General features: G+C 40.8%; 1 protein-coding gene across 1 annotated transcript; it reads right to left on the reverse strand.

The window, feature by feature from the left end:
* Positions 1-242: 242 nt before the first annotated feature.
* On the reverse strand, positions 243-17,210 carry SERINC3 (serine incorporator 3). The gene is made up of 10 exons (XM_039248474.1): positions 17,071-17,210; positions 10,932-11,093; positions 10,136-10,329; positions 8,493-8,572; positions 7,694-7,831; positions 5,504-5,673; positions 4,642-4,732; positions 3,654-3,834; positions 1,823-2,050; positions 243-1,190 (listed from the first exon to the last, which is right to left on the reverse strand). The coding sequence occupies exons 1-10, from the start codon at positions 17,107-17,109 to the stop codon at positions 1,052-1,054; spliced, it is 1,422 nt and encodes a 473-aa protein (XP_039104405.1). The 5' UTR covers positions 17,110-17,210; the 3' UTR covers positions 243-1,051.
* Between the last annotated feature and the right edge of the window lie 659 nt (positions 17,211-17,869).

The raw sequence follows: 17,869 nt of genomic DNA on the forward strand, positions 1-17,869 counted from the left end.
CGTGCCTCTCTCTCATCTAGGTAAGTGTCTTATCCAGGAAAGATGACGAGTACAATTTTTGGATGAGTTCAAGCCTTTACTTACTAGCCAGACCTGACGTTTTAGAAGGGACAAGCATATTATGCTCAATGCTTGATAAACCCGACTGCTCATTTGTGTCTAAAAAAATACAGGATGGCTGCTAACTCATAAAAGCAGTAAAAAAAAAAAAGGGGGGGGGAAGAGGAGGGGGACTTCAAAGCTTAAATCTCTTTGTTTTAATCAAATAACTTTACAGTGCAAATATAAATTCACATGCATTTTACTTTTACATACTCATAACAAGGTAAGTACATAGACCTAAAGTCGCACTGCTTTCCCAAGTGAATCTTCATGTTAACCAAACCTACCAAGCGCTCGTGGAAAGCACTTCTGGCAAAGCTGGAACCACGGAGCATCAGGGCCGTAGTGTAAAACATGAAACGAACAGACTCAAGCTGTAGAAGCAGTAGCCAAGTCAGCCACCCTGCTCTTCCGGGGAAGGACCCACACACACTCCTCCCCAAGTACTATGATGCTACCCATAGTAGGGGTTGAAGGACTGAACAGAGTGCTTGTATCACACGAGTAAAGACTTTCACAGAGGAAACCTGTCCTAGAAATGGTGTTTTTTGTTTTCTGGGTCTTTTGTTTTTTTTGTTTTTTTTTTTGCTTTTTAAGGATACTGCAATAGAAATATATTAACGATCGGCCTCAAATATCCAACATTTTTCTTACATTTTAAATCAAAGTTGTAGGATCCTACAGGTCTCAATAAAGAACTCTTCACAGCACAGCTGTGGTTCACTTTAAAACGCAAAATGTTCCCTTTGCGATATAGCCTTACAAATAAACATAATATACATATAAATGAAAAGTTCAGATCCTGCATCAAGCATTACTCAGTCTTGCCCTCTGATAGAAACTTGGATATAGGCAAATTTACAAACTGTTCACTTAATATTTTAGTTGAAGCACAAGTAAAATAGATACAGGCTTTCAGCAAAGCAGACCTTTATGAATCCTCAGAGACTCAGTTGAAGTCACGATTGGTGAAGACGAGTGGAGCCACAAGGGTCCAGACATAAAGGAGGAGGCAGACCCAGCTGGAGCTGATCTTGACCCACACAGCTGGCCACTTGCTGGTCATGCTCTGAAACTTTGCATCAGGGCTAAGAAAATGGGAGAGAGTCAAGTAAAGGAGGCTGTTATCAACATCTAGCAGCCCCCCAGCCAAAGCTAAGGAAGAGGTGGACACTACTCTCTAGTAAAGTTCTAGGACGAACTTGAGAAAGCTGCTCTTATTAGTTTTTTATGAGCAAGGGGCTCTGCCTCTCAAAGAGCTTTTATCTTCTTGCCAGCATGAAGAACTGACTACTGCGTCTCTTGGGCAAAGTTCTTTAGGAACATCTAGCTGTTCTAGAATTGGCTAAAGTCTAGATTGAAAAGGCATCCCTCAAACTTTCCTTCCTTATCACATCATTACTTTGACCAGAATACTCTATATGGACATCTCTAGACACAGTAAAATTAATGAACAAAGATGGGTCAGGCTGCTTTATGTCACGATTTTCTCTCTTAAGTAACTCAAGTTTGGAAGAGGTCTCCATGATTTGTACTGTAAGAACTCCAACTGGATTTTAAATCCAAGAGGAGAAAAACTCAAAGGCATTTCTGAAAAGAGTCAGCACTGAACACAACTTCGCTATATGGGTAAGACAAGAGGATTCTGGGGTCAAGCAATGGATGGAGATTTTTCAAGCGGGCCAAGTGGTCTTCCACCGGGACAGTCTGTGCCTCTTACCTGTACCAACTGGTCAGGGTCATCATGATGTACAAGGAAGCCAAGGAGAGCATGAAATGGAATAAGAAGTAGCTGTACTGCACTCCTTCTTTCTCATTGTCCAGAGCCCGCCGAGGCTGTCCATCTTCTTCATCACTGCCACCATTGGTGGTTGTATCACGGAGGATCACACTGTCACTTCCTGACAAGGTCAGCTTACTTACTTGGCTATTGTTGGAAGTGCGGATGCTGGAAAGTGATCCAAAAGAAGACAAATCAGAAAGGGGTTATGAGATGAATTGCTGCCATTGGCCTATATACATGAAGGTTATTCCTGAACTCCTATTCGGGGACTGAAGGCCTTCTGAAGGGCTACATGTCATCACAAGACGAGATTAGTTTCTGCCAAGGGCTGGAGTGGGAGGGAATAGAAGGTGACTGCTAAAGAGCCTGGTTTCTTTTCGGCAAAATAAAATGTCCTAAAATGGATTGCACAATCCTGTGAAGAGACTAAAAAACTGAGTAGTACACTTTAGAAGGGTGAATTTTATAATATGGAAATTACATCTCAAAAACAAAACAAAACACGTGAGGCCAAAAGCCCAACAAACAAAAAAGATCAGACAACATAAAACACACAGAAGCACACCCGTGTTCCAATACAACTTTCCTCACAAGAACAGGCAGCCAGCACAAGGGCTGTAGTTTGCCAACCTGTATTTTAAGCATCAAAAAAAAAAAAGATACATCTACACAAAATGTGGAAAGCTGTCTAAATTATGATAAATTTCATATTTGAGAAACTACATGTATTTATGACACATTCCTTATTTTAAAAAATTATTTATCAAGTGATATGTATGTAACTATACATAACATTGTGTATAATTCTATAGACAAATAGATTGATAGACAGTATAAGGGGGAAAATGTGAACTGATATGTACCGTATGTGTTAACCATGAAAGAGGTTAAATTTGGAGTGAAGATACCTTTATTCCCCACTTTATACTTTTCTCACTTGTTATTAATTTATATAAATATATCCTTGCCCATTTTACCTCATATTTTTAAATTATTAAAATAATATATTCTATTATGCAGAAAATATCAATAAAATGGGTAAGAAACAAATTTTTTACCTCTATAAATTTGCTTATTCCAATGGTACATATATATGAATGCAAAGTGCTAAGACAGGTTATATCTGAGCTCTTAGATTAACTAAGGACTTTAAAATTAGATGTAACAGAATTCTGTAGTTGTTTATTTTTTTTAAAGTTTTTTATTTAGAGAGATAAAGCGTGCGCATACGCACAGGGGTTGGGGAATTGGGGTGAGGGAGAGAGTTAGGCAGAGAGAGAGAGGGACAGAAACCCACGCAGGCTCTGCACCGACAGTGCAGAGCCCAACTTAGGGCTCGAACTGACAAAACTATGAGATCATGACCTGAGATCGAGAGTCAGACGCTTAACTGACTGAGCCACCCGGGCACTCCTGTAGTTATTTATTTTTTACAATGATCAGGAAATAAAAGATTTTCTTACAAAAAAAGATAAACCAACCAGAGCCATTACTCTAGCTGATCTAGGATCAGGTGAAAACTTTATCCTCCCATCCAGGGAGAAGGCATCTCTTTGTCAGTTTGGAAGGAATTACTTGAGGAGACGATTTACTGGGCTTTAAGAAATATACATGGCTGGGTAACTGAGGGAAGTCAAGGACTTCCCATAAAGAAAAGTTTTTTGTTTTTTTTTTTAAATTCCTCACACTGCTTTTTGAAAGGAAAATAGATTCTTTGCTCTATTATCAACTGTCATAACAATCCTGTCCCAAGTACTTTTTAACTTACCTGGAATACAAAAGGCAGAGAACAAAGCCTGTCAGCCCAATAAAATTCTCCAGATCCAGAAAATGCCCACTTTTCGAGGGTGGACCAGAGGTAGGGGCTACAGCAGTTGAATTTCCAGGAGCCAAGGTTGGTGCGGTCATGTGTGTCACAATGCTGAACAGGCCAGGGTTGCAGGAACGATCTGAGAACGGAAAATGTATTCTCCTTAGTTAGAACTCCTTGCTGCAGGAGAGGATTTGAGGGGTACGCTCACACATTTTTTGGTCATGATGTACAGTATGGGAATACTAAAGAGAACCTGCAGACTTAGCAGTTAGTAACATATTTGTGTGGCAATCAGTGACTTAGTTTTAGATAAAAAGAAAAGAGGCAACAAAGTAGTTGTCAAATTTCATAAATGTCAATCTTGATTTTATTTACTGGCTTTGAAGTTTATTGCCAAATCTTTCTGCATCTATAGTTGTACAAAGGATTTAAGTGCAAGGAATTTTTCCCTAGTTTTGTTTTTACAGTTAAATGGGAGTACAACAACAGTAAATTGAGTCATCACTGGAAGGTCTGCAATAACTGTTTTCCTTTAAAACAAGTCCACAGAATACCCTATTGAGTGAGACACAATGCAAAGATTTCTTACAGCCATTTCTTCTACAGCCTAGAAGACCAAAGTGAAATTCAACTACAAAGATGCCAAAACAATGTTGCCCTGTCCAACTCGTAACTAGCCTGACTTAGTCTAAGTCCAGGGAAAAGCCTAGACTGTATAAAGGACTGTGGTCCTTCAGGCTGTCAGTTATGAACAGCTACAACAGATATGGAGAATAAAACTTGAAATGTAAACATCTGCACATACAGTGAACACTACACTGGAGTGAAGTTTTTTGTTTGTTCGCCTGTTTAATGTTTGCTCTACCTCTAGTTTTGCACCTGCCAAAGGAGTAATTCCCTACTTTCTTCTCATCAAACGAATGTGCTATTGACATTCCCTTACCAGGTTCGTTGGACATGGCTGACCAGGTGAGGTACATGGTGTAGAGGGTGATGAGAGAGGACTGCAGGAGACCAGAACGAGGCTGGTGTTCCTGTGAAATCAAAAAGAAAACAATGCCACAGGAACCGCAAGGGCTGACCTCCTAAAACCCAGTGAATTTCCCTAGGCTCCCCAGAAGTATTATTAACTGAAATCCTTCTGATTCGACTTGACAGTTGAAAGATGAAAAGTAACCTTTCAGTCTGAGGTAGCCTGAAAAAGAACCATGTACTACTGGTTCTCAAAGGATTTCATGGTCCTGGGATTTCTGTGTATCCCACAGAGGCCTGATTTTCTAGTCCCTTGGTGTAGGAGAATCTCAACTTAGCTGTGGCCTAACTAGCTACTAGGTGACCCATCATCTCTCTGCAACTTCAGCTTTTTCATTTTTGAAAGGAGAGGCAATGTCTCATATTCTTTTCATATTTCTTATCTACAACTCTATGAATTTTTAAAGTATGTTATTTAAATGGTGAAACTTGCACACTTGAGTTTTACTTTTAAATACGAAAAGCAATGATTTTCTAGTTTCATATCTTGGCTAAGGATTCCCAAGAATCATTCTCATGATGTAAAGTATTTTTATAAGCTATAAATTCTCAGCTTACCTAGGTTTTTGTTTTACTTTTTTCCCTTAATGATAGGGAAATTATTTACTCAATGGCACACATTTTGCAGTTACTAAGTTATAAAGACCTTATCGTAATATGGGAAAATATTTAAGTATATAATCTTCAACATAAACTCATGTAAAAGAGTATGTCAGTTAAAGTTCAGCATTAATTAAAAATCTGTCACAGGACGACGCAGCAGAAAACCATACCTGAATTTTTGGAAGGATGGATATAATAGAAACCACAACACAAAGGATCAGATTAATACTAATGAAGAACTTGTTCTCCGTGCAGCCATCCGGTTTGGTGTAGTATGTATAGAATAACCCGACAAAGACGACTGACAGGATGTAACAGATGCTTGTGACGGAGAGTAAAGCTAGAAAAAGGGAAGTCAATATGAATGCGCACGATTGTAACTTTTCTAATGAAGACCAATTTTCTTCTACTCCATGGAAAAATAAAAGACACATTATTGTACTGTTAAGGTGGTCACCATTTTACGGGGAAATTACAGAAGACCCAAGGCTGATGTTTCAGATAGCATCAGAGGTGGCTCAATGTTAAATTAAAAAATCCACCAAGCAACTGAATTCACTTCCTAGACTACCTTACTTGATTAATATTCTTCATAAGCTTTTCTTAGGAATCTACAAAACTTCCGGGGCCTCAAAATGGCCCAGTTCCAGTAAGCTAGATGCCCGGGATAGTGTTAACAGAAAACGATGGACAGGCATCTTTTATGACACTTGTCTTCTGTAGCCACTGGCCACATAAACCCATTTCCTGTCACAGTGAGACCACATCATTGTGGGAAAGTGGCATATTTGCTCTTTTTAAATACCTGAAATAATATTCCTTTCTGTTCACATGGACAATCAACAACCACCTGTTTAAGTCTGAATATCAGAAAACATGAGGGGAAGAGTAACAGTACAGTCAGACCAACTATAGCAACACTGAGCTCAATTAACTTGTTCGTAATTCACAGCACAGACTTATTTGAGAAAAATAGTTTCCATTTATCATAATCTCCATGGATTTTGCATGTTTAAAATTAAATGTATATATTACTATCAAATGATAACGTATACTAAATTATTAGCATAGTTCTTAATGGTTTTCCATATGAATATGCAAGATTTCTTTACTTTTTAGTTACTCCAAAGTATGGCAAATCCTCAATTCATCATTAAATTATTCTCAAGTGGAGTGAGTCTGAATGAATTATAAAAAAATGGAAGTTAATAGAGGGGCACCTGGGTGGCTCAGTCGGTTAAGTGTGTGACTCTTGATCTCGACTCAGGTCATGATCTCATGATTTGGGAGATTGGTTCATGAGATCGAGGCCCACGCTGGCCTCTGCACTGACAGCATGAAGCCCACTTGAGATTCTCTTTCTCTCTCTCGATCTCTCTCTCTCAAAATAGACAAACTTAAAAAAAAAAAAAAACTGGAAAGACAGACTAATATGTTAAAAGTAAGTATTAATTACTGAAGAGTTGGATTATGGGGAATTTGTTTTCTTTTGTGATTTTTGGTTTTCCAAGTTCTTGACACAGAACAGCTCTTACTTTGATAATGGGTGGAGGGGCAGGGGCTAGGAATCTCAGTAACTACTATTTTTTTAAATGAGGTACGGCTGGGTCAGTGCCCCTAATAAGTAAAGAGCTCAAGTCCCTCCCCATTATAAGCTATACATCTTATTTCCACCCTCCAAATTTTAAGTGCCCTTTTTCTGCCAGAAAGCTTTTACAAGGGGTATGGGTCATATTCCGAATAAAGCAGGAAGGACTATTTACTCCTATTTGCCTGAGGGATGTGGGCAGAGGACCCGTATGTATAACCCACCTGAGTCCTCTGTCTGTGAAAACAAGGAAATCAAAACCAAAACTACATCACTAAATACAACTATTTTTCTTTATCTAGACACATCTAGTTACATTATAAATCCCAAAACAAATGAACTGAGAGAAGCCGATGATTTATGTTATCTGTGCTTCCTCCTTCTAGTGTATTGTAATTCAACTGGAAAACTATAATTTTTAAAAAGTCAGCTCTCATTTGAAAGTTTATACATTGAAGTCCATGGTGATTTTTATCGTACATTCTATTTTTGTTGCTTCAAGTTTTTATTTAAATTCTAGTTAACATATATGGTAACATATGGTAACAACATATATGGTCGTAATAGAATTTAGTGATTCCTCATTTACATACAATACCCAGTGCTCATCACAAGCGCTCTCCTTCATGCCCATCACCATTTAGCGCATTCCCCCACCTACCTCCCCTCCAGCAACCCTCAGCTGGTTCTGTAGTTAATAGTGTCTAATGTACATCGTGTTTAAATGTAGCATAATGCAGTATAGCTCTCATAGGTGAGGTCAGATACCTACCAGCATACCAACACCTTGGATTTCCTTCTTCCATCTGATTTACCCATGATTCATTCCAAGAGTGAGCAAAGTCTACCAACAGCACTAGCTGGATGAGGATGAACAAAAAGGCCCCTACCATGCCAACAATAAACCAGGCTACAAAGCAAAAGAACAAAGTTATTCTTCACCATAGGAGTATCATTTCAGAATATTACTGTCCAACATTTTAAAACAATTTCAATTTAAGTAGTAGGTGGTAAAGACATATTCGGTCTCCAGCAGCAAGCAAAATTATTCCAAACCCAAACTCAAAGGCATTGTCTGAGAAGTGTTTTGTTGGTTTCAGACCTTTTAAAACTTGTTCTAGCTTATGCCAAGGGGAGCCTGGGATCTGACATTCCAAACAGTACAGTAAGCATTTTCCTTTACTTTACAAGGGAGAAAAAAACCACGGTGGAAATCCACAGAAGTCACCTGATGTTATGGTAAGAAAGCAGATTAAGATAGGGATCGTAAAGCATGTATGAGATACTATAGGTCCCTATGTTGGCAAGCTCTCTGATTAAGTTAGCACTGCCAAGTCAGAAGGTAAGCTATATTAAGATACTGGCAACATATGATTCCAGAACAACTGAGAAATGGGCTGAACGCCTCCTGGGTTTATTCACTTAATTACTACCTTAACATTAGTACAGAGTCATATAATTGAATACCACTTCATTCAACTGCCAGTTCTGCAAAACCAGTAATGAAAATGTAGCTTAAACTCCATCATTTGTAGAGTCTGTATATCATCATTAACCCCTTAGTAGCATACCTGTGGCGAAATGGCCCCCAGGGATATAGAAAGAACCAACCATGATACCAACAATGGCAGCAATTTTGAAGAACCAAAACCTATTAAAATATAAAAAGGTGCATTTAGGAAATGTTAATTTTTGCTCTTCTACGGAGAAAAGTGAATTTCTGAAATGCAAAAATAAAGACTCAGTAGCACTTCCAACATGAATGTCTAGGCTTGTCTCTTCATTTGACATGAAGCTGTTTCACTCAATCTTTAATACAATTTAAGGACAAACATTAGTCCAGAGAACAAATCATTCACAGATATAATAACAGAAAAACATATAACTTAAGAATTTCGCTAACATTTGGCAATTAAAGATAGGAATTTTTCTAGAATTCTGGAGCATTCTAAACAATATTAGCTAAATATGAAGCAATTAACTATTGGATCTAGGAAAAAGTTATCGTCTAATCCTTCTTTCACAATACAGGACATAAGCGCCTTGTGCCCACAATCACACAGTTCATCAATGGCAAAGCCAAGACCAAACCTGGCTTTCAGTTCATCATCTTGAAAGGCTGCCTTGTGTGGCAGAGTGGAAAGAATCAGGCTGTGGAGCTGGACAGACCTGAGTTTCAATCCTAGCTCTACTCTCACTGGCTCAGAAATCTCAGACACTCTAATGTCTCTGAAATTCAGTTACTACATCTATAAAAAGGGGTTGCAATACGTACAAAGTTTACAGAACTCCTTTCAGTCTTCAAATAAGAATTATTTGAAACTGGGGCACCTGGGTGGCTCAGTCGGTTAAGCATCCAACTCGTGATTTAGGCTCAAATCATAATTTCCCAGTTCAGGGTTCGAGCCCTGTATTGGGCTCTGTGCTGACAAGTGTGGGGCCTACTTGGGATTTTCTTGCTTTCCCTTTCTCTCTGCTTCTCCCCAACTCGTGCACTCTCTCTCTCTCTCAAAATAAATAAATTGACAAAAAAAAAAAAGAATTACTTGAAACTAAGAGGAACAGGGAGTAGTCAGGAATGGAAAACAATAAATTAGTAAATCAGTGACCCAGTGATCCAATTTATTTTTCTGTATATGGTTTAATATAACAGGTACATTTTAATCTTTTTTTTTTTTTTATTTCTAGGAGAGAGAGAGAGAGAGACAGTGTGAGCAGGGGAGGGTCAGAGAGAGAGGGAGTCACAGACTGAAACAGGCTCCAGGCTCTGAGCTGGCTGTCAGCACAGAGCCCGACGCGGGGCTCGAACCCACGAACCGCGAGATCATGACCTAAGCGAAAGTCGGATGCTTAACCGACTAAGCCACCCAGGCGCCCCCATTTTTATCTTTTAACAATAAAAAGTGTATGTGTCTGTGTGTGTGCAGTGCCTAGCACAACACTTGAACTGTTTCATGGGTGTTTGATAAAAATCTAGGAACCTGAAACAAAGGTATTAAAAGAAAAGACGAGATTTTCCTCATCCCCTCTCTGTGCTACAGAGCTGCAACTGGAAATAGCCCTGAAACAACCTTACATGTACAATAGGTCAGAAATATTTGTGGGCCACTGATTCACATACTCTACTGCTTCCATCGGAATAGCAACATTAACTGCTCAACAGGAGGATCCACACCATAATACCATAAGCAAGTAAATAATAAATTTTACATACCCATTGTGTACTGCTGCTCTGGGATCTTTACTTGTTTTTACTTTTAACATGAGCAGAGAGAAGACAAAGAAAAAGATGGCCAAGGCAAAGTTGATCCGATATACAGCTTTATAACCCACCAGCACATCGCAGTCTTTATCTGCCTTTATATCAGCCACATTGATTTTAAACCCCCCTTCACAGAATCCAGGAATCTGGAAAAAGCAATTGCACTGTTAGGGCGATATCCACAATTAAAGATGCTATCCCATCATAGAAAAGCCTGGATTTATAAAATTGACGACTTTCACAACTGTGAGACTGTCCTGTGGGACTCTTCTGCTTTCCAATTTGCTTGCAGCCTTGTCACCAAATAGTAGAAACAACCTGCATTTTGCAAATAACAGTGAAGTGCTCTTTTCATGCTGATGAGTTTATCTCCCATCTTGCCACAAATTTTCATGGCAACTGACTACAACTGACTACGCCCACAGGTGAAGGGCCAGTCTAGGTAAACGTTTACATCTTAAGCATACATGGAAAGATAATGTTTTTTGTGTCACTCTTTTAATATCTTTCTCTGAGTTGTTATACTAGACCCTGAAGATGTTCATTCTGACAATATTTCTGAAAAAGGACTAACACTTTCATGTTCTGTCTTGACTATACCCAAAAGTAATTCAAAAACCTAACAATCACAATAAACTTGATTGAGTTTTACAATGGTGAAAAGTCAGAATGTTAATCACAACTTAAATTGTGCCAGCTAAAAAATCACCCAGATAACCAGTGTATTAAGGCTCCCGTTACTTGTCACCTTCTTCAGCTGAGACTCCATCCCTTCCGTCAGCATGATACAGGACACGGCAGCGCCCAGGAAGAGAATGAAAGCATAGATGAGGCGAGTCACCGTGGAATTCTTACTATTGGGGCAGCAGCTACACAGCAGACACGACGCACTGCCGCAAAGGCACGGCACCTGCAACAAGCACACCACAGCTGTTTGAGACCTCGTTCAGCGGACCCCTTCGTGTCATAAATGTCACAGAGAGAAGATGAGGAGGTAAGCCAGGCTTTCGCAGCTTTGACTGAGGGAGTTATGGCTAGGAGGAAGCGATTAGAAGCCTGGATTCTGGAATCAATATTATTTCTGTCACTTTACCTCAGCAAGTTACATAAGCTAAGCTTACTTCTCCATCTGTAAAATAGACTCAATAAAAGAATCTTTCTTTCACAGACATAGCTGTATGAAATGAGTACTCAACACAGTGCCTAAAACACTGAAGGAGCCCAGTAAATGTTAGTTATATTCACGTAGACAGTATATTTTATTTAAAAACAATGTATCTTGGGGCACCTGGGTGGCTCAGTTGGTTAAGCGTCCGACTTTGGCTCAGGTCATGATCTCATTGTTCGTGAGTTTGAGCCCCACATCGGGCTCTGTGCAGACAGCTCAGAGCCTGGAGCCTGCTTCAGATTCTGTGTCTCCTTCTCTCTCTGCCTCTCTCCTCCTCATGCGGTCTCTCTCTCTCTCTCAAAAATAAACAAACATTAAAAACAATAAAGAATAGGGGCACCTGGGTGGCTCAGCTGGTTAAGCACCAACTTCAGCTCAGGTCATGATCTTATGGTTTGTGGGTTTGAGCCCCGCATCAGGCTCTGTGCTGACAGCTCAGAGCCTGGAGCCTGCTTTGGATTCTGTCTCCCCCTCTCTCTTTGCCCCTCCCCCATTCATGCTCTGTTTCTCTCTCTCAAAAATAAATGTTTAAAAAAATGTTTAAAAAACAATTAAGAATAAAATGTGTATACCCTTTAAAAGATAAAATAAAATGAAATAAAAACAATGTATCTTAATACTGAGAAAAATAAAAACCTAACTCCTCTTGCTTTTTAAGGAATCCCAGTTACCAAATCTGGTATTATAGCATAAAGCAACATTACATGGAAATCGTTATAAATAAGGATAGCAAGAGCAATTTAGCTCCTTTCAAGAGAAACCTGGAGAGTCCTCACAGAATCACATCTGACCCGGCAATTCCAGTCCTAAACAGACACCCAAAAGCACTGAAACAGGTATTCAAACAAAAGCCTGTACACGAATGTTCAAAGCAACACTGTTTACAGTCGTCAAAAGGCAGAAACAACTTAATGTCCATCAACTGATGAATGCATACATAAAATGTGTTCTATCCACACAATGGAATATTAGTCCTAAAAATGAACGAAGTACTGATACATGATACGACATGGGTGAATCTGGAAAAACCTCATGTTAAGTGAAAGAAGCGAAACACAAAAGGTCACATATTGTATTTCATTTATATGAAATGTCTGGAATAAGTAAATCCAGAGATGGCAAGCATCTGTAGTTTTCAGAGGTTGGATGGGGAGAGTGAAGAAATGGGGAATTACTTAATGAGAATCAAGCTTCTCCTTGGGGAGTGAGAGGGATGAAAATGTTCTAGAACTAGACAGATGTGATGACAGAACAACACTGTGAAGATACTAAATACCACAAAGTTATTTACTTAAAATGGTTACTTTTTTATTATGTGAACTTTACCTCAATTGAAAAAAAAGTAACCTGGATCTCTGGTGAGCATTCCAGATGAAGGTATAATTTGAGTCATTTTTATGGAGGTTTAATTAGGAAGGTGCTTGAATTGCTTTCACAGGTGACATTATTAAGTCACATTACAAGGGCAGGCTAAAGTCAGAATCAGCCACAGATGTAAATAATCGGGGATGCCGGTCCCACAGCACGGTCCCAGTCTTTACTTTGTATAGACAGTACCTTGCGTGGCCTTTATCTTGGTTTTGTGCGATTTGGAGCAAGACGTTAAGGTTCTTAAAAGACCAGTTTTCTCATCTGTAAAAATGGGCATAATACCACCTACCCAAACAATTACTGTGTGAAGAATGAATTAGTATCAGGAATATACAGCATGTAGCCTAATGCCTGACATGCCAGGGGCTCAATATAGCATGGTAGCCAATGACATTTGTTATCACAACAGCCATGGGAAACTGATCACCCAGATTCAGTATCCAGTTCTTAACTAAAATCTGGGCCAAAAGACTCCGAGGTCTGTAGGTAGCCCTAGAAAGGAACAGAGGTTTTACAGCCAACAACAATGACACTAACTGCTTCAGGTTTCTTTTGTCTGCATTCACACACTCCTGATTCTCGTTATTTATTTTCGGGCCCATAAAATAGTCTCATAATAACTGCCTACTGTTTATTATGGGTTGAACTATGTCAAATTAGTATGTCGAAGTCCAGATCCCTAGTACTGGAGAATGTAACCTTATTTGGAAAAAAAAAAGTCATTGCAGATGTAATTAGCTAGAATGATGCTATGCTGGAGAAGAGTGGGCACCTAATTAAACATGATTGGTGTCATAAAAAGGAGAATTTGGGCACAGACACACAGCACAGGAAGAATACCAACTGAAGATGAAGGCAGAGATCTAGGAGTCAAGGACATCAAAGACAGATACAAACCACCCGGAGCTAGGAAAAAGGCATGGAATAGATTCTCTGTCATCACCCTCAGAAGGAGTCAACCCTGCTGACACCTTAAATTTCAGACTTCTAGCCTCCAGAAATGGAGACAATAAATTTCTGTTGCTTAAGCCACCCAGTTTGTGGTATTTTGTTATTGAGTCCTAGCAAACTAATGTGCCTACTTACTTGTTTATAAACATCAAGAGATTATAAGTACCTTTCGGAGGGACCACCCACTGTTATGTCTCTTATACCTTAACACAGTAGGTACTCAAACTGTGGAACAAAGCTGTCTTACTGTCACATCATTTCCCTATCTCAGTATATGACAACTCTCTTCTTCCTGTTACTCAGGCCAAAAACTGTGGAGTCATCCTCAATGCCCTTTTTTTCCAAAACCATCATCCAATCTGTGAGCATATAAGCTTTATCTTCAAAATACACACATATATATATTAGTTTTTATTTTGAGAGAGAGTGCATGAGTGAGCAGAGGAGTAGCAGAGAGAGAGAGAATCCCAGGCAGGCTCTGCACTGTCAGCACAGAGCCCAACGCAGGGCTGAAACACAGGGATTGGAACTCATAAACCATGAGATCATGACCTGAGCTGAATCAAGAGTCAGACGCTTAACCGACAGAGCCAACCAGGTGCCCCTATATCCAACTGGTCTGAGCCACTACCATCATCACTCACCTGGATTAAATGCAATGGCTCCTGTCTCACTTCTTTTTTTTTTTTTTTTTAATATTTTTATTTATTTCTAGGAGAGGGAGGGAGAGAGAGAGAGAGAGAGGAGAGAGAGAGAGGAGAGGGAGAGAGAGAGNGGAGAGAGAGAGAGGAGAGAGAGAGAGAGAGAGAGAGAGAGAGAGAGACTCTGAAATAGGCTCCAGGCTCGGAGCTGGCAGTCAGCACAGAGCCCGATGCGGGGCTCAAACCCACGAACCGCGAGATCATGACCTAAGCAAAAGTCGGATGCTTAACCGACCAAGCCACCCAGGCGCCCCGGCTCCTGTCTCACTTCTGAAGTGACCCATTCAGAAGCCAGAGTTGGTATGGATTATTTTAAGATAAAGACATTTGAGATTAAACAGATAAGAAAAAAGCCCTCGGAGCTTTCTTCAACTGACTAAAAGCAGCAACTTCGGGATATGAGGCTGCCATAAATTCTCTAAGAGAGTTTTATGGCCATGAAGACAAAAGACGTCTGCACCTACACAAACAAGTATTATCACAAACTTTCTTATCTCCTGTTTGTTCTCTGAAAAACCCATCTATCTGTCTTCCCTAAAGAAACTTATCCTGTAAAAGCCCTTTTCTTGTCCCCTATTAAGTTAGGTATACAATAAGCCATATTTTCCAACTACCCTTTATTCATCACTGAATGATGAAGAACATCCTGTGTATATGTGTGCTGCATGTGCACATAGTTTTTTTTCTTGTGCTAATCTGTCTTTTGTCAGTTTAATTCACGAACCCTGCAACCACTAACCTCACAGAGGGTGCAAAGAACGTTTTTTCTCTACACTGCTTTCCCCTTTCTTTTCTACAGTCTGTTCTCCACACAACCACCTTGTTAAAACACAGGTCAGATCACATCGTTCCTCTTTTCTATACTGGATCCCTAACTGACTTTAGGAGTAAAAGCCGAAGTCCTTAAATTGGCCTACACGACCATACAATGGGGATCTACAGGATTTGGCTGGCTCCCTGCTACCTTTGACTTTATTTCCTATTATTCTTCCCCTCCCTCCTTCCATTCTTTGGTACACTGCACTTCCTGCCATTCCTGTTGAACCAAAGGGATTACAAAATATAAAAGCAATTCATAGAGAGGAAGGTTTTGATGGCTTTACAACAAAGTCAAATGTGTTTCAGGCTGTTAGGATAAAAAAAAAATCTTTCAAATTCAAATCACTCCTTAATTACCTTAACTATATTTTTTCCTAAATCTATTCTGCAAATAGCCTGACCCACTAGTGGATTGTAAAATTCAACTTCCCAGGATTTGTTTTAATGTGAAAGAAAAATTGTACAGGAGATGATAAAGATAAAATTTATTTCATGACACTTGGGTCTAATTAATTGGGCATATTAAATTGACTACATAAAATGTATTTCTTGCTTTGGGTCAAGGTAAAAAAATTGGAAGACTACTGCTCTCAAGGAACCTGTAAATGACGAAACACCCTTCTGATTTAAGGTCAACAGCCTTAAAGAATGGAAGGGCGCCAGACTGGCTCAGTCAGAGGAGCATGCGACCCTTGACCTCAGGGCTGTGAGATGGAGCCCTACCACGTGTAGAGATTACTTGAAAATAAAATCTTAAAAAAAAAAAAAAAAAGGAAAATACACTTTGTCCCTAAGAAATGGTAGTGTAGGGGCGCCTGGGTGGCTTAGTTGGTTAAGCGTCCGACTTTCGCTTAGGTCATGATCTCGCGGTTCGTGGGTTCGAGACCCGCGTCGGGCTCTGTGCTGACTGCCAGCTCAGAGCCTGGAGCCTGTTTCAGTCTGTGACTCCCTCTCTCTCTGACCCTCCCCTGCTCACGCTGTCTCTCTCTCTCTCTCCTAGAAATAAATAAAAAAAAATAAAAAAAAAAAAAAAAGAAATGGTAGTGTAATGAGTTGAGGTTGAGTCCTTGATCAACTAAATCAGCTGGGCAGTTAAGAAACAAGGAAATGATTTTAAGGAATCGTGATCCTCCGTAGCAAGTATACGAAGAAACTCACTATGTTCTCGTTCTTAGATCCTAAAATTTCCTTTTTAAAATGTGCCGTTTACAATCTACAAAGGGATTCAACCCAATTTATTCACTTAATCCTCTACGGAGCTCTCGAGGTGAGGAATGCTGGAGTAATTTTCCTCATGTTACGAGAAACCAGAGATACAGGTCTTGGACAAGGTCTCAAAATGTTAACGCCACGGCTTCCAATTTTGAATAATAATCCACCAGGCCTTTCCTTTGCACCAGAACTACATACAGGCCTCATTTAAAATCTCAGCTCTGCCACATACTCTGTAGCATTGGCAAATCCATGCTATGGGATAAATACATCGTTTAAGCCACCCAAAATTAAATGACGCCACATGAAGGTACTTCGAAATGAAGCAGAGCGCCCTCGCCACGGAACTCTCATTCCCTGGTCCAGGTTCCAGCTCCAGTGGAAGCCAGAGGCCGGAAGGCTCGCGGGGGCGGGGCAATCGAAATTGTAAACAATGACGGCCTGGCCTCCTACGTTCCCCCAGAAACGCGGAAGGCGAGCCGCATGATCCCAATCTCGGGGGGCAATCACGGATTTTGATTTGGGCCCCCGAATACTCTCTGCAGCCCAGGGTCTGTGCCCCCCAACCCCCGGCCAAGGACCGATAGATAGGATCTGGGCTTGGGGCTCCCTGCTGCCCTCCCCCAAACTACACGTCCGATGGAGACATCAGACCCTGGACTCACCCAGCTGGCGAGGGAGAAGACGCCCAGCACAGCCCCCATGGTGACCCTTGGTGATGAAAGCGACCGGTGGGTAAGCTTCCCGGCGCGGTGGTAACTGCCAGTCGAGGCGTCTCCTCAGAATCGCGACGTTTTCTCAGGCCGGAAACGCGCGAGTTGCGTCATTGCGTGACCCCGCCCACCGCCCTTTGCCGGGCCTGCCCGAGAGAGCCTCTGTCATTGGTAGAGGGAGAAGGCGGAGCTAAATCGACCTGGGGCTAAGCGGGAGGCGGGGCTAAACCAGCTCAGAGGGGAGGGAGGAGGCGGGGCTAACCCGGCCGGCACTGTAGGTGGGGCTCAACCGGCCCAGAGCTGAGTGAGAAGGCGGGGCTAACCAGGTCGGCCATGAGGGAGGAGGCGGGGCTAACACCGCTTGTTGCTGAGGAGATGGGGCGAAAGCCGCCCAGAGCTGCAGGTGTGAAGGCTTTATTCCTTCACCTCGCTCGTATTCACTGGGAGCCCGTTATGTGTCGAGATCTGAGGTACAGAAATGCACAGGAATTTATGGCCTACTTAAAAAAAGAGCCTGACACTGAACATAAATGCACCATGACACACTGTGATGAGTACTATGAAGTAGTATGAGGGGACTATCCTTTCAATAAAAGCTTATTTATTAATGCTTACTATGTGAGGGGAGAGTAATGTGGTTGGCGGGTGTTAGTCCTGGAAGGGTGTTCTGAGGAATTTGCATTTAATCTGAGAACTGAAAGATGAGTCCAAGCTAATCAGGGAAAGATGAGCGTTGTTTCTTAAAATGTGG

This window comes from Hyaena hyaena, unplaced genomic scaffold (assembly GCF_003009895.1).
Source record: "Hyaena hyaena isolate Hyena2069 unplaced genomic scaffold, ASM300989v1 scaffold_312, whole genome shotgun sequence".
In the NCBI taxonomy this organism is placed as follows: domain Eukaryota; kingdom Metazoa; phylum Chordata; class Mammalia; order Carnivora; family Hyaenidae; genus Hyaena; species Hyaena hyaena.

Coding starts and splice junctions, on each gene's coding strand:
- SERINC3 (XM_039248474.1), bottom strand. CDS start 17,109: ATGGGGGCTGTGCTGGGCGTCTTCTCCCTCGCCAGCTGG. Junction 11,094..17,070: donor TCTTCTCCCTCGCCAGCTGG/GTGAGTCCAGGG, acceptor TGCTTGTTGCAG/GTGCCGTGCCTTTGCGGCAG. Junction 10,330..10,931: donor TGGAGTCTCAGCTGAAGAAG/GTGACAAGTAAC, acceptor TGCTTTTTCCAG/ATTCCTGGATTCTGTGAAGG.